A 17,607-nucleotide genomic window follows, 5' to 3' on the forward strand; every position below is an offset into this window, starting at 1 on the left:
TCTCATCACATTCTTTGGATAATTATGCAAAGGATCATTTTTCTTCACCCCTTCAGTGAACTCTGTTATTTTTTTTTCCTCCTCTTTTTCCTTTCAGGGGGTTCAGATTCCAGGACTTGGAATTTTCACTTTCACAAGACAAAAGCTTGAGGTGGGAAACAACAAATTTCTTCTAATTCAAAGGCCCATATTTATCGTGGCGGAGAAGTTAGTACAGCTCCATGGACTCAAACAAAACAAAGTACATACTCCTGGTAAATCGCTTTAAGATTTAAAACTTTCACTGAAGATTACTGGCCTGGGGATGAAGATGAAAGGGCAAAGCTTGGCCAAGTGCTGCTTTATTAAGTTTCTGATTTGAGGCTATCACTTTTCACTGGGTACCTTTGTCAGAGGCAGCTGCTGAGGTGAGGGACTGAGGAAAATAATACGGAGTCTCCCTGTAGGTCATTTTTCAACCTCGGTAACTTATGAGAAGACCTGATATGATATCAAGGCAAATTCACAGAAAAGCCACATCACAGAGTTATAATATACTTAATTCATATTTCAGGTCCTAAGAAACTAAAAGTGGTTATAAAGCAAAAAATGTTAGCTAGGGTACCTGTTTGGGAGAATTACAATCAGTATCAACTGTGAAAAAGATCATTCAGTATATTTCTATCACATATATAGTCTAAATTATTAAAATTTAAAAGTTAGAAGTTTAAAAACTCCGTAAAGACTTAATGAATACCTTGTATATCTTTCTCATACCCTCAAACCAACCTCCCTCCCTCCCTCCCTCACTCCTTCCTTCCGCATACGTTTAGTGAGGGCCAACTATATGTCAGGCCTGTTCCAGGTGCTTGAGATTTAATGATAAACAGACTTAATCCCTGATGAAGGACACTCACATCCCAGCTTTAGTAGGTGCATTTTGTGATATCTGCATTGGTTACTGAGATGCCTTTGAGGGCTTACTTCCTGATGCCTGGTTGTATTCTTTTTGACCTTCCTTATTCTCTCCCCCTGCATCAGACTCATACCTTGATGAAGAGAGACAGTCCACCCTAATGCCAGCAGGCGAAAAGGCTCTAACTTGCCTTTAAGTTAACTTTCCTGAAAATTAATTTTTAGAGTAAATTTCCATGATAAAAAGGATGTATTAGAAAAACAAATATCAACAAACTGTACTTAGAATTCATTATGCATATATTCATTATGGTGAATTTAATAGAAATTTTCAACCATTTTTACCTAGCGTTTTATGACAGAAGAAATATAATATCATAATTTATCAAAAACCTACTGAAGGAAATGAAAATAAAGCCAGCTTTTCCCCAAACACATTTGTACCTTAGAATTAGAGCATATTTTTCATCTTAGGTCTTGCAGTGTAGCTTACAAAAGTAGTTTATATATACAGTTAATTTTTTTTACAGGGTAAGGAAATTTCAAAATTAAACATATATGACTGAATTAGTTCACAAGAACAGTTTTATCTACAGTTTAACTATGGGGCTATGATTCTTCATTATTAGATAACTAGGTAACTAAAATCAAACATTATGGGGCCCTGGTGCAATAGTTAAGCGCTCGGCTGCTAACCGAAAGATCGGTGGTTCGAACCCACCAGCCACTCCATGGGAGAAAAGACCTGGCGATCTGCTTCAGTAAAGATTGCAGCCTAGGAAACCCTACGGAGCAGTTCTACTCTATCATATAGGGTTGCTGTGAGTCAACGGCACATAACAACAACAATCTAACATTACACTGATCCTCTTGTGTCCAGGCACTCTGCTAGCTTGTGGCTTTTAAAGACTAGTAACACATGGTCGTTGCTTTTGAAGAATTCAGAATCTAGTATGGGAGTTAAATATGCAGTTAATTCTCACTTTTCATATTTTTGAATTTGCCTACTCCCTAAAATTTATTTGTAAACCCAAAATCAATATTTGTGGTGCTTTTGTGGTCATCCAAGGACATGTGCAGAGGGGTGAAAAATATGAGTCACCTGATATGCAGATTCCCAGCTAAGGTCAAGCAAGGTCATCCTTAGTCTTCTTATTTCACCTCTCATTCTGTAGCTGTGTCCTTTTTGTGGTCTGTTTAGTTCCATGGAAACCCTAGTGGCATAGTGGCTAAGAGCTACAGCTGCAAACCAAAAGGTCAGCAGTTCAATCCGCCAGGTCCCTTGGAAACCCTTTGGGGCAGTTCTACTCTGTCCTGTAGGGTCACTATGAGTTGGAATTGACTCTATGGCAATGGGTTTAGTTCCATGCTTTTGCATTTTTTTGCTTTTTGTTAGTGATTTTGCTGGTTAAAATGGTCCCCAGCCATAGTGCTGAAGTGCTCTCTAGTGTTTGTAAGCGTAAGAAGGTTGTCATTTGCCTTACAGAGAAAATACATATGTTAGATAAGCTTCATTCAAATGTAAGTTATAGTGCTGTTGGCTGTGAATTCATTGTGAATTAATCAACAGTATATATTAAATAAGGTATCTTTTAAATAGAAACACACATAAGACAAGGTTATGTATTGATCAGTTGATGAAAATGTTGTAACCAGAGCCTCACAGGAACCTAGGCTTGTATTTTCCCTAGGAGAATTGTTCCGTATTTGCTAATTCAGTGTTTGTGGCAACTTTATAGAACATAGCTACCATGAATAATGAGAATTTACTGTGTAAGCAAATGATATGACATGATTAAATGCTATAAAAGCAGCATTGCTCAGGAGCTGGATTAAATGCTATGGGAGCCCAGAGGAGAGCTTGCCTATCTTTGCTTTGAGAGTTTCAGGAGAGCTTAAAGGATGATAGGACGCTGTGGGAAAATACTTCAGGAACAGTATGAACAAAGTCTAGAAAAAGGAAAATAGTGAAGGCTGTTAAGGGAGTAAGGGATAGTTCTGTGTGGTCAGTGCATATTGATTATTGGGGCAAGTAGAGGGAGGTAAGGCAAAAGTGGTAGGTAGAGGCCAAATTGTGAGGGTCCTTATAAGGTCTGATAAGGGCTTTCAAATTCATCCTGTAGGCATTGAGGAGGGAATTAAGCAAGGGGTTGTCTGTACTGGTCTAGCTTTTAGTTCAGGAAGCTAGCTCTTTCAATTAGAGTCATTTGGTAAAAAATGGTAAAGACTTAAATGAAGGCATCTGTCCATGAGACATATCAGATGTAGAACTGACAGGATTCAGTTACCAACTGAGAGTGGTAGGTAGATTAGATTTCTTCATTGGATAATAGATAGTTGCTCATCTATGCTACTAACATAAAGGATGAAGGAGAAAGGCAGATTCTGGTGAGGGATAAAATAATGATTTTTTTTGGGAGGACATATTGAGCTTGATATTCCCGTAAGGATATCTAGGTAAAAGTGATTCCAGAGCTCAGGAGAGAGATGGAGGAGATTAGAGATCAAGGTAGAAGAGTCACCAGCATATTGTTACTGAAACCATTACAATAGATATGATTGCCCAGAGAGAAAATATAAGGTAAGAAGAAGAGACAGACAAGGACAGAATCCTGTGAAAAATCAGCTTCTTTAGGGAGTCAGAAGAGGAAGGGAATCAGCAATGGAGACCAAGGAGGAAATAGGAGAATGAAGAATGGGGCCATGCATACAACAGAAAAGAGGGTATGGACAGAAGAAGGTACACAGAGTTATGAGAAACAAGATCTGCAAAGTATCCATTGGCTTATCCATCATGAGATGATGGCGTCCCTATTTCAATGAGTGGACCGGTAGACAGATTGTAGAGCGGCAATGGGAGAATGGGAGGAAAGAATGCAGAGGCAGGGAATATAGCCATCTATTTTAAGAAATTTATTAAAAAATGAAGAGGAGGGAGGTGGTGTAGAATCACTGTCAAATTATGCAGAAGACAGTGGGCTGGTAAGGGGATGATTGTGTTTTGTAGAACTGCTAACCCTCATCTTCCAACAGTATTGGACATTTGAAAGGCTATCAATTCATGCTTGCAAATGAATGTTTAAAATGTTCTTGTGTTTTCTCTATCCTGTTCCTTTATCTGTGGACTTACTTATTGTCTCTCTGTGGATTTTTTATGTTGAGCTTCTTTGCTATTTACCCCTTTCCTGACTTGTAGACCTTGTACAGCTCCTACATTCTGTTCTAGTTGAATGGAGCCTATACTTCCTTCAAGCTAGATATAAGCATATTCTTTTGCAGTGTAATTCATGCATGAAATCATTAGAAAGGAAAAGCATTCTGGAAGTCATCCATTCTGATACCCTTGTATAAAACCCAATTTCATTTGAAAGATAACATCTAGTGAAAAATACAGTCTTTTCAAAACAACATTCATAGATATTTGTAATTGTTTAAAAATGCTGTGATATTGGAGGAGATAGGCAATATTGCTACAGCATGTCTTGAAAAATAAGGGGGCTGAAAAGTTCAGAAAATCCGCTGAAGAGAAGTGGTTAGTTATTACTACGTCTCTAAGGGAACACCAGAAAGTATGTATAGAGTCTTGCTTAGAAAACTAATTTTTTGGTACATAAGACATATTTTTAGTGAAAATTGTACTGATTAATATCTGTTAATTACCATTTGTGTTATTTTGTGTAACATATGTTACAGTGAGTATAAGTCTTCTTATGAACAGCTCTGTTTTTGAGTATTAAGTGACAATCAGATAATTATTTGTGAGTGTATCTGATCTGTCCTTATTGTAAATATCCACTTTCATTCCCCCACCCCAACTTTTTTTTTCTCTTCTAGGTGACATCCCAATTATTCCACTTAATTTTGTCATGATATCTCTGGAGGGTCCATTTAACAGGGATATAGTGGAAGGATGTGTGAAGGAGACGTTGCTTTTTTTATCGCGATCCATTTCTACCAAACAAAATGTGGAGTTTACATTCAAAGGAATTGGGGTTCTTGTGATCAGAAACAGCAAAGTGAAGATGAAATTTTATAAGGACTTTCTTTGTGCCATGGATGGAAAGGGGACTTTGGTGAAAGCCCTAACAAATGTAAATTAATGTTTTTCTTTTCCTAACCCTTCTCTCAAATTATACCTGTAAATAAGCTCTAGGTGTGTCATCATTAAGAAAAACTCAGGTTTACATATTTTAAAGGACAGTTTCCCCAAGTGCACGGACGTGCTTATTTATAGATTCTTAGACAAAAAAGAGTTTCTAGAAGGGTAAAAAGAACTTCAAAATAAGTTTTGAGTCAGTACTACTGATGACTATAAATAGTCATAGAAGGATCATAATTCTGAACATTTTATAGTATCTTATAGTTTACAAAAGGAGCCCTCATTGCACAGTGGTTAAGCACTTGACTGCCAACCAAAAGGTTAGCACTTTGCACCTACCAGCTGCTCTGCAGGAGAAAGATGTGGCAGTCTGCTTCCGTAAAGATTATAGCCTTGGAAATCCTATGGAGCAGTTCTGTTCTGTCCTCTAGGGTCACTATGAGTCGGAATTGACTTGATGGCAATGGATGGGTTATAGTTTACAAAGTTTTATCTATATTACTTCATTTGAGGCTCAAAACATTATAAATTTGGCATTATAAAACATTATAAATTATTACCCTGATTTTACAAATGAGAAAAGTGGAGGCTCAGAGAGCTTATGTGGGAAGCGTGAAATCAGAGTGTGAAGTGGTAGAACTGGGATTCAAGCCCAGACTTCCTAACCACACATTTTTTTGCTGTTTCTACTATTATATTTCAATGAAGGTCTACCAAAAAAATCTAATTCAAGTTACCGAAATCCATCTTTAGCTTTTAATTTACCATGTAGTGGAAGAACTTTCATAATTGACACTGTTATTAACCATTAAGTAGCTGGTCTGGACTTGAGTGACCTTCATGCTAAGTTGGACATATTGTTGTTAGTTGCTGTTGAGTCATTTCCAATTCATGCCAATCCCATGCGTGCACAGTAGAACTGCTCCATGAGGTTTTCAAGGCTCTGACCTTTTGGAAGCAGATCAGCAGGCCTGTCTTCTGAAACGCCTCTGGGTGGGTTTGAACCACCAGCCTTTTGTCTAGTAGTCAAGCGCTAAACCGTTTTACATTAACCAGTAACTCCCAAGTTGGACATAGCAGGGTTTAAGGAGGCAATGAAACAGTCAACAAGGATTTACTGAACACTTGATATGCCTTAGTTATATCTTTGAGAGCTCACAACGTTGACATGAATGCATTGGATTGTCACGGAATGGTGTATAATTTTGTGTCCCATAGAGCAAGTGCCTGACTTCTAAATGGAAAAGTTATGAATAAGGTCTAATTCTATCCATTTCTCCTGTCATGGAGCTCTAGGTTGGGGATTTAGGAGATGGAGTTGTACATAATGAGGCCGTTGGTGTTTTCTACACAATCTGGCATCATAGAGGATTGCTAAGGGGATGCCAACCCTGTATGTGGAAAAGTGGAAACACACACAGGCATAACTTTCTCTTTTCTGTGAGAACACAAGGCAAGATTTGCAAAACCAGAAGCAAGGCCAGAGTGACTGGTCCATCTCTAAGCCCCAGGGAGACTGCTGACCTTTGTAGCTTCATGTGTATCTAAAGGAGAAGATAGTGTTTTACTTGGCCTGCTGCACTCCAAGGCAGAACTTTTAAAGAGCATTTTTCAAACAAATTAATCCTGAGAGATATTCTAAGAAAGAGATTTTGGAGGCCAAAGAAGATTGAACACTGCTGCTTATATCACCCTCATGGACAGGGGCACAAAGCACATGAGCATTTTAAAGGATCTGTGGAAGTCTGTTAAGAAGCCGTTTAACTGCCCAAATGTATTTCATTACAGAACCTTATGTAAATCCAATACTCATTAATATCTCATTAACAGCTACAAAACACATTCTGGGAAGCTGCTGTAAAGTGGTGACAGTGATTGTTTTTCCCCAGACATACCCTAATGTAAACCTGAGTACCGCTCCACAGAGTAGTCCTCTTGGGAAGATAATGTGCTTATTTCAGTGATGCTGCTTTTGCTCAAAACATTTTTAAAACTTCTTCCTGAGAGTTCCCTTCAAAGCCATTTGTGAGGCAAATCGTTAGTCCCAAAATAATAATTTATATATATTATTATTATATACTAATATAATAGAATAATGTGATTTTTATATAATGTAATAGTAGCTGTCATTTGTTGAGTGCTTACTATGTGCTAGCCACTTATATACAGTATCTCATAAAAATCCTATTAATTGTATCCTATTATTATTCTCATATAGCCAGGGCCTGAGGCTAATAGCAGTATGGGGATTTGAACTTGAATCTACCTAACTTAGAAGGCTGTCCTGTAACTACTCAATTTTAGAATTATTTGGGTCAAGGATGAAATTAGCTAGCTTGCTCATTTTCCTGATAGCTTCTATATGTCCGGTCCTCTCCTAAAGATATCTAAAAAAAGTTGAGAACTCTGAAGATAATTTCCAAAGAGGAAATGGTTTGAGAAAAGGCAGGATCAATGGAATTAGTAAGCAGCTACTAGGGTGACTACTTTGAGGAATGAGACATTTCTCATTGGAGTGTAAGTTCTGAACTTTAAGCATGGAAAAAAAAAAAAATATAGTGGTAGTTTTGCCTTTGAGACAGCCTGTAGCATCTAGTTTGTCTGTGTCCTGGACCACAACCCAGGTGTAACCTTTCACTGTCCCTGTCTTCCAGAGGCCTGGCACTGTGGACTCAGTGTTGTCTAGCAGAGACGACCTTGGGAAGCGACCCTGCAGCGTGCTTGCATTTCCAAGGTGAGTGCTTTGCTCCGTGGGTTCCTCCAGGCATCGGTTGTCCTTGTTCATCTATTGCTCTGATACAGCAGTGTTTCTCACTCGATCTTTTGTAGCTTATGCTTCTTTTACTGCAGTTTTTCTCTCTCTCTCAATTCACTAGGGAAGAAGAGTTTATTGCATGCACTCTCTGTGTTGAATTAAAAAACAGCGGGCATTTAGAGCATTTGTTTTTAAACTATTCTTGTCTCCCTGGAAATTCTGATACCACCTCTCACCAACCTTGTTGTTGTTGTTAGGTACCATCGAATCGATTTTCAACTGATAGTGATCCAGTGTTGACAGAATAGAACTGCTGATAGGGTTTTTTAGACTGCAGTCTTTATGGGAGTAGATCACCAGGGCTTACTCCTGTGGAGCTAGTTAGCAGCCAATCGCTTAACCATTGCGCCACCAGGGCTCCTTCCCAGCAACCTTGTTGTCGTGTGCCATGGAGTCAATTCCGACTCACAGTGGCCCTATGTGACAGAGTAGAATGCCCCATAGGGTTTCCTAGGCTGTAATCTTTATAGGAAAGAGCCCTGGTGGTGCAGTGGTTAAAGCACTCAGCTGCTAACCAAAAGGTCTGAGGTTTGAACCCACCAGCCGCTCCTTGGGAGAAAGATGTGGCGGTCTGCTTCTGTAAAGATTTTACAGCCTTGGAAACCCTATGGGTCAGTTCTCCTCTGCCCTGTAGGGTTGGTATGAGTCAGAATCGACTTGATGGCAGTGGGTGGGAATCTTTAGGGGGCACATCACTAGGTCTTTTCTTTCTTGGAGCCACTAGTGGGCTCTAACCTTGGACCTTTTGGTTAGCAGCCAAGTCCTTAACCATTGTGCCACCAGTGCTCCTTCCATCAACCTTTTGTCCTTGCAATATTAGTAAAATTTCTCTCACCTGCTGGAGTTTACTTTCCACCACTTCCACTGTCCTAGCTTTTTCCTGTTCTTGCAGTCCAGCCCACCTCCTGTCGGAGCCTTGATTCTCACCACTGAAGATGTTAAAAAAACAAGGTAGGATAAGGAAACAGGCTTTATCCCAAACCCTTCTCTCGAAGAATAGTGGAATTGCACAAAAAGTAGGAGAGGGCACAGTGAATATTACTGGTGGCTGCTGCTGACAATGATGATAATAGTGATAATGATAGCAACAACAACAGTAATAATAATAATAATAATATTACTGGCTATCGTCTATGGAATACTTACTAGATGCCAGGTTCTGTTAAGCACTTCTCAATATTATTCTATTTAATCTTCTTAACAACCCTATGAAATCTGTATCATAATTTTCTCTGTTTTATAGAGCTAGCACATTCATTTTAAATTTAATTCATTATTATTACTTTTTTAATGAGTGAGACAACATGGTACAGTATTAAGAGTATTGGAATAGGAGTCAGGTGACATGGGTTTTATTTCCAGTTTGGCCATCACTCATTCATTGTGTGCTCTTAGTCATCTTCTTCATCTTAATTGCTGTGCCATTAACAACTGTGTATTTCAAGTGGAGGAAGTTTGGGGCCTAACAGTCAGCTTCCCAGAGTATTATTTTCTCATCTTTTTTGAGTCTGTGGCATCCTCTTGTGTTTGTTGGTTTTGAACAGCCCGCTTCTGGAAGAGCTGTATAACATATACCTGAGCTATATCAGTGCTAAAACTAGAATAAACCTTCAGAGATTCGCTAGTCCTCATTTTGCAGATAAAATGGTGACACAACTAATGAGTGACCAAGCTAGAAATAAAACCATGTCTCTCGGCTGTTCCAGTGTTCTTTCCATTGCATCATGTTGCCTTACTCATTTAAAATAAATAAATAAATAAAGTTTCAAAATTATTTTATTTTGATTGTGTCTTGGATGGAGGGCAAATTTGGTTATACCATTTGATACATTTTGGCTGAAGCATTCAAGGAGGCAAATAATTGCAGTGGGTTAAGGAACAGATGAAGAATCCTGGAAGTTAGAACACCTAGAAATGGACATGTGGACTCAAACACTTGAAACAATGGTAGGAGTTTTATTTATGTAAAGTTTGGTCCCTGAATTTACTGGAGGTACCCTCCTACTCCAACCCAGCACCCTATTCCTGAGAACAAAGAAAACCTACTAACTACACACACCAGTTGGGCCCGCCAGCCCCAATCTACCTTTATAAGGCCCTCACTTTTGCTTGGGAGAGGATGAGGAGATGGGGAGGAGTAGGAGGGAAGAGTGAAATAGTTATTTTCGGGCATACTGTCTCTACCAGGTTGTGAATCCTTGGGAGTCCTAGCCTTCATACTTGAATCAACTTTCACTATATCACCCCCATGGCATCTGGTTATAAAACTAGAAAAGACATAGAAAAAAATCAAACTGAAACTAAAGTAAAAACCTTAAATCCAGGTCTTCAAAGTAATTTCTCTATATACAAGTTGATTTGAGGCCACAGACTAGAGGAGGGAAGGTTTCGGTGGCTCCCAGACTTAACCTCAAAGGAGTGAGCCCATAACGTGTGCTTAGCAAACCAAAGCACTTGCTCCTTGATGGAAACTAGTTGGTGTGAGTTGACTTCTTTTTATGCCGCCCTATGTGTGTCAGAAGAGAACTGTGCTCCACAGGGTTTTCAGTGGTTGATTTTTCAGAAATAGATCACCAGGTCCTTCTTCTTAGGGACCCTCGGAGTGGACTTGCATCTCCAAACTTTTGGTTAGCAGCTGTGCACAGTAACCATTTTCACCACTCAGGGACTCCGCCCTTGAGGGAAGTGGGCCTTATTTCAGAATCAGTGAGCTGGCTGAGTTGCTTCCTGGAACTGAGAGTTCACAGTCACCCCTTCAGGTCCAGTACAGTAAATAAACATCTTGACTTGTTCCTAGGATTGATCTCAAGGAGACAGAAAACAAAACATCTATACAGACCATTGTAGAAGGAAATGGAGAGAATAGAGAAAGGAAGTTCAAGGTTAAAGACCAGTCAGACAAAGAAGAAGGCATCAGAGGTAGGCCAGTAGTTTCTGGGTATAGTCTGTCACTTTTTACTGCTTATGAACCCAGCCATATTGCTTAGCAACTCGTATGTTCAAAATAAATAAAGTTAGATTTATGATAATCACTGGATTTCTTCTAACAGGTTTTGTTCCTGAAATCCTATATCTCTTCTTAACTACTGTATGCTTAGACTCTGTGACTGTCAAGCTCTTAGACTATGACTCTTCAATGGCTCCCCATTGCTTACAAGAGCCAAAACTCAGGTGTCTACAGGGTCCAGGCAGGTAACATAACGGCGTTAAGTGGACTGGATATAAGACTACAGGAGTGTAGGGGACCGTGGTGAAGTGGAGAGAGCGTACCCTCTTATGAGGAGCAGCTGTTGCTCTAGCACAGTGTTTCTCAAACTTTGGGTCTCTGGACCCCTTTACACTGGAGTACCCCAAAGAACTTTGCTTTATGGTAGTTATATCTATTGATATTTCTCATATTGAAATGAAGACTGAGAAAATTTACAAATATTCATTTATTCATTTAAAGACAATAATAATTCCATTACATGTTAGCATAAATAATTTGTTACAAAAAATGAATAGTGGCAGTTTTACATTTTTTTGAGTCTCTTTGATGTCTGGCTTAATAGAAGGTAACTGAATTCTCATATCATGGTCTTCATTTAATACGTTGTTTTGGTTGAAGTAGATGAAAAAAATCCTAGGCCCTTGAAAACCTTTTGAAAGGGTCCTAGGGACCCTGTAGACTGTTCTCTAGTAGATTATTGATTTGTGGAAATATGAACCAAGTGACATCAGGTCTTGTGATTTTTCAAGAGAAGCAGAGATCCTGAGTTTTATGTGAAATCTGTTGACTGTTAAAGGTTGGTAACTAATTGATATAAAAACAAAAATGCTAACTGAGCCACACAAAACATTTCACATTGACTTTTAGCCTAACGTTCACATGCTTTCATCTCTCTGACCTCATCTCTACTGTTCCCGTACACAGACTTCTTCTTTGGGCAGAATTATCTGTGCATGTTCTAACATGCTTCACCCTTCCTTCACTCCATGCCTTTATTCACTCTTTTTCTCTTGCCTGGAATGCTCTTCCTTTTCTTTCAGTCTATCCCAATCCTACTCACCTTTTCACATCTTGCTTCCTCCAGGAAAACTTCTCTCATCCCTGCGTTCCCAAAGTCGCTTCTCTGTCCTCAGAACATGTCAGACCCTCAAAGATGGCACCATTCATTTGGGATTTAGACATTTTCGCATCATTGTCCTGAGTTGTATTTACACAATGTATAGCAATGTTGGCACATAATAAAACCTTCAGATATGGAAGTTCTCACTATTATTGTTTATATCTTATTTCCTCCTCCAGTTGTATATATTAAAAGGTCTTTAAGGGCAAAGACGTTTTTCTTTGTATCCTCTAAAGTATGCAGCACAGTGCTTTGCACATAATAAGTATACAGCAGAAACAAATTTTTAAACCTCATTAGGGCAAGGGATAATCATTTAAAGATAAACGAGTCTATCTTATGTGAAAATTTTCCCAGGTAAAATTATCAGAGTTTATTTATCTGCATTAAGAAGAAACAACTCAGTTAACATTGAAAGGAAACTGATTTCTATTCATTCTTTATAGAGATCCTGTCACCCAAAAGACTTAGAGATAGACAGGATATCTCTCCTGCCAAAGCGACAAGTGTTAACTTGCTGGACAAGCTTGAGCGGAGTGGGAGTGGTGGGAGGAATGTGACCCCTGAGAGGTAATGCATTGACATTTTTTCTGTTGCAGTTAATAAATACATTTTTGAGTCATTTCTTGATGTAGTGAGTTTAAATAACTATTCATTCATTCATCCAGTATTCTTGAGTATATTCCATGTGCTAGATGATGTGGATAATAGAGATAACCAGGCCCACAATCTAGTAGGAGAGCTGGACATAGAGAAATCACAATTCGTTTTGTTAGAAGTTTTTCCTGAGCGTGTCTCTTTCTGTTATGTAGTTTTCATGTCTGGATTGTATAGCTACAAACCTTGTTTTATAATAGTATTTAAAAGTTCTTGCCCTGAGCCCCTGTGCAGTTCTGGAAACCATATCCACAGCTGGTATGGACTCATTTCCTGGTCTCTGGCAAGGGGCCAGAACCTGTGTACAGCCTAGAGAATGGACCTGTGCTTCCCACCCTTGATCAGGGGATTGTGGCTGAAAACATACTCCATGCTGGTGGTGGGCCAGTGGTAAAAGCAGTTGTACCCAGTCAGAAAATTATGTCCAGTCCACCTTAGATGTAGATCCAGAATCCAGCCACTTCTCACCACCCCTACTGCTACCACTCTCCACTCTCTTTCCTGAATTATTGGACTAGTCTCCTAATTGTTCTTTCTGCTCCTGACATTGCCCTCCTTAAGTTTATTCTCAACACTGCAGCCAGAATGACCCTACTAAAATGTAAGTCAGATGATCTCATCCTCTGCTCAGAACCCTCCAGTGCGTTCCCATCTCACGCAAAAAGAAAGCCAAAGTCCTTATCATGGCCTGCAAACTCCTGTGTGATCTCTAACCTCTCTCCTGTTCTCCCCTAACTCATTTCCCTCCAGCCAGATTGAACGCACAGGCGTGCTCTCACCTCAAGGACTTTGCACTTACTCACTCTGGCCAGGGTGCCTTTTCCATCAGATATCTATATTTTTGCTCTCTGACTTCCTTCAGGTATTCACCCAAATGTCACCGTTTTGGTGAGAACTTTCTTGGCCTCTCTTTAATACCCTATTCCTTCAGCACTACATGACATTTATCACCATGTAACATACTATAGAGTTCACTTATTTATCTTGTTTATAGGCTATCTTTCCCAATCAGAATGAAAGTTCCATGAAGGTAGGGACTTTTTTTTTCTCATGTTTTTTTCTTTACTACATCTTCTGTGCCTAGTGTGCACATGGTATGCACTCAGTATGTTTTTGTGGAATGAATAAATTAATTTTATCCCCATTTCTCAGAGTTGGTAACTGAGACTTTGCAAGATTATACAGCTTGTCTGATGTCAGTCAGCTTGTAAGTAACAAAGTTGGCGTTCAAATCCAGGCTTATCTGATGCAAAGCACAGGTTCTTAATCCCTATGCATACAGCTGCTCTGAAGGAAATCACTGAGATATTTCTCTTTCTCTCATATTTATACTGGCCTCTAAAAATTACAGTTGTTCTGGAGGTGAGACCGTTAAACATTAACTAGCATTGCATTGTTCTTACAGCTTAACATCTTCAGGTTTTCTTAAATCTGACAATGAAATGAAGTCCAAAACTTCTCCAGCTCCTGCTGCTTGTCAGGATCATAGTAAGGCAGGACAGGTATAGTATCCAAACAAAACCCAATCAGAATCTTCCTCTGACTTCTGTTTTTCAAAGACAGTTCTGGGAATAAGACGTCTTTCTTAATTTTAATATATGAGTATGGCTCAAGTACTCGGGACCCAAAACCGACCTGTGATAAATTTGTCTACTAGTCAAGATCTACTAGTTAACAGAAGTAGAATTGGGAAATCCGTTTCTAATTTTCAGTTGCTATAAACACTCTGATCAAGTGAGAGTTGAGTAAATACTGAATATTTGTGCAGCCCCTTCTGCAAAATCTCGTTTTGGTAATTGTTAAGTTTTAATAATTATTGTTTGTAAATTGACAACAGATGGGTTACATCCTCTTATAAAGTATATTTCTTGGTATCCTGCCTTTGGAGAGCTGGTGAGGGAATGTGAAGGCAAAAAAGTAAAAGGTAAGAATTAATTTGTCCTAAATTAATTTTTAATTTGATTAATCAATTAATTTGATTTAGGAAATGTGCTATGTATGTCTGCAACGAGCACAGCGCAACTCCCCATTGTACTATAGTGAGGAGAGGAAAAGGAGAGAGAGAGAAGATGAACGACTCATACAGCAGTATCAGCTGTTGAAAGAACAGGAGGCTGTCTTCAAACAGCAGGTATTCCAACACTGTGATTAAAGAGTGCTTAATGTGAGAAAGCAGAACGTGATGATTATACAATGTCCGTTTAAAATGTTCTATCATTTGACTGTACTACAACATATTTAGTCATTTACTTAGCTGGACTAAAATTTAGGTTATGTCCAAGTTTTCACCATTAATAAACACCCCCCCTTTTTTTTTTGGCAATAGATGAAAAGTCTGGCTACTAGAGAACAGAATCAGAAAAATGCTGCCTATAATCTTGGAGTTGCTGAAGCTATAAGAAACCACAAGAATGAAAAACCTGAGTTTTATGTAAGAGCATTTTGAAAATTTCTGTTGTTAATGACTGCCCCATCTGTGAGCATTTGTATTTGTTCCCTGTACTGCAATTTATGCCATTTTATTAAGTGGCAGAACTGAAAAGTAGGTTGTGTATGGTTGTGTAGGGTTGAAGCTTCCTTCTAAGGCAAGGGTTTTCTGTCTAGTGTTTGCCTCCACCGTTCACATTCACAGCACAGAGCCTATTAGTCACCATAGCTCTTGTTATTTATAGTAATTCTCAACCAGGAACCGGGGCAGGTGGGCGGAGGGCAGCATACTAAAACCCTGCCCCAACAGAACAGTGATCTAAAGAGAGGAGCTGAAGAACCTTGAAAGTGTGGTTTGTGGACCTGCAGCCTTGGCATCCCCTGGGAGCTTGCTAGAAATGCAGAATCGAGGGCCCCACCATAGACTCTTAGATGGGAATCTGCATTTTAATAAGATCTCTAGGTGATTTATGTGCACATTGAAGTTTGAGAAGCCCTTTTTCAGATGAAGGTGAGCCACCTACTTCACCATTTATTTTAGCATTTTCCTCCATTATATGCCTACCTTTATTCTGCCTGAATCTTTCTCCTCTTACACCACTATCTAGGTGGCCTGACATTTTGGACATAAATCTAATAAAATGCATTTTCTTTATTCATCAACAAAAATTTATTGAACTTTTTCTGGTGCTGATGGCTAGGACTAGAAGGATGGATAAGACAAGAATCCTCTTCTAAAGAGGTCTCAGTCTAGTGGGGGAGACAGACACACAGATAAACAGTGCAGTATGATAAATGCTATGATAAAGCTTTGAACAGGACACAATGTGAGCAAAGAAGAGAGTCAATTGACTCAGACCAGAGATACAGAAAGACTTTCTGGTAAACAGGAGTTAGGTAAAGAAGAGAATGGAGGAAGAGCTTTCCAGGCAGCAGGGGCAGGAGAAAGAGAGAGGTTTTTTTTTTTTTTTTTTTAAGAGAGAGATTCTTTTGAAGTGAGGTTTAGGCATGAACTCTCTCTCCTTTGAGTTCCAGATTATATATATTACTGCCCACTTTGAATCCCCTCTTTAATATATCTGTAGACATCTTAAAGAGACCAAAACAGAACTTTTGATTCTCCTCCCCAGCCTGTTCTTCTTCCAGTTTTCCCATTTTAGTAAGTGGCATTACCGACCATCCAACTGAACAAATCCCAAACCTAGGAGTCAACCTAGATTCCTCTCTTTCTGCTTCCCCCACACCCAATGATAAGCACATCTATTTGTTTTAACCTCCAAAATATATCTAGTATCTGTTCACATCTCTTCATCTTCAATGTTACCACCCTAGTCCAAACCACATTATAAGACTGAACTTTTGCAATACCTCCCCAATTAAATTTGTTGCTTGCGTTCTCTTCCTCTGTTGGGGAAATAAAATTAAAACCAAATCTCCTACCAACTCAGGAAACCTCTCCAAAAAAGTAGACGAGAAAAGAAAGCAGTTTTAATATTGCATAAGGATTGAGCCAGATGTGATGAGCATCACAGGCAATCCACTAAAGAAATTGTAAAGTCAGAAAGAAATCTTACCCTTTTATATAGCCAGGAGTTCCTGGGTGGTGCAAATGATAATGTGCTTGGCTGCTAACCAAAAGGTTGGAAATTCAAGTCCACCCAGAGGTGCCTTGGAAGAAAGGCCTGGTGATCTACTTCCAAAAAATCAAATATTGAAAACCCTATGGAGCACAGTTCTACTCTGACACACATGTATAGCCAAGCAGATACAACCCATTATATGCATGATCTCATGTAAGAGGACTTGACAGCAGCATTTGTCACACATAGTTCATCTTAAATTGGCTGGTAATTGGGGTAACCACTTGTGTTTGCTAATTGCCTTTATCCAAAGGAAAATCAGATTTCTCATATCTTTATGACAGGAGTCAAGTGCTTGCTAAAGTTAGATAGGGTCCCTGTCTTTCTTGATGATTACGTTTCAGAGAGAAGGGTCCTAGGTCCTTGAGAAAAAGATTCCTGGGTTGTAAAACTGACAAAAGGCTCATTTAGCTTTTTTAAAAAAGAGTTACATACATATATACATACAAGGGGCAGAGAAAGAATTCACAATTACAAGTTTTCTAAAGTAAATGCCCTAAGAAAAGTATGTGTGGAGTCCTCTTTCCTTTTTTGCACCAGGGAAAATTCAGTTTTTTGAATTTTTTCTTTTTTGGATTTGTATTTACTCTTACATCTCCTGCAATCTATTATCCACACAACAGCCAAAGTGATCTTTTAAAAATGTTAACTGACTGTATTATTCTCCTGTTTAAAACCTCTAATGGCCTTCCATTGAATTAAGATAAAGTCTAACCTCCTTCCTTTGCCTGTTAGGCTGAACAGGATTTGGCCCCTGCCTTCCTCTCTGAGCTTATCTACTTCTGCTTTCCCCTTATTCACTATGCCTCAGCCTCATAGACCTTCTGTTTGTTGAACATGCCAAGCTTGCTTCCATCTTGTGTCTTTGCACTAGCTGTTCCTTCTGCATGGCTGTTCCTTCAGCTTGGGCTCTTCCCTCTGATATTTTCAGTGGAGGGAATTTACTCCCACATAGTGATGGGCTAT

At 39.1% G+C, this 17,607-nt stretch overlaps 1 protein-coding gene across 2 annotated transcripts in view; it reads left to right on the plus strand.

Annotated features, from left to right (window-relative positions):
- Positions 1–17,607, plus strand: part of CCDC81 (coiled-coil domain containing 81) — a 39,692-nt gene that overhangs the window by 9,630 nt on the left and 12,455 nt on the right. Inside the window, exons 3-10 of one of the 2 annotated variants that reach the window (XM_004385538.1) lie at positions 98–254; positions 4,729–4,985; positions 7,648–7,727; positions 10,606–10,727; positions 12,364–12,487; positions 13,980–14,076; positions 14,559–14,705; positions 14,901–15,005. In XM_004385538.1, coding sequence (XP_004385595.1) covers positions 98–254; positions 4,729–4,985; positions 7,648–7,727; positions 10,606–10,727; positions 12,364–12,487; positions 13,980–14,076; positions 14,559–14,705; positions 14,901–15,005 — 1,089 coding nt within the window. The remainder of the gene's footprint in view (positions 1–97; positions 255–4,728; positions 4,986–7,647; positions 7,728–10,605; positions 10,728–12,363; positions 12,488–13,979; positions 14,077–14,558; positions 14,706–14,900; positions 15,006–17,607) is intronic. The other variant, XM_023739811.1, reaches the window with a different exon arrangement.

Source organism: Trichechus manatus, unplaced genomic scaffold, assembly GCF_000243295.1.
Source record: "Trichechus manatus latirostris isolate Lorelei unplaced genomic scaffold, TriManLat1.0 scaffold00140, whole genome shotgun sequence".
Taxonomy (NCBI): Eukaryota; Metazoa; Chordata; class Mammalia; order Sirenia; family Trichechidae; genus Trichechus; species Trichechus manatus.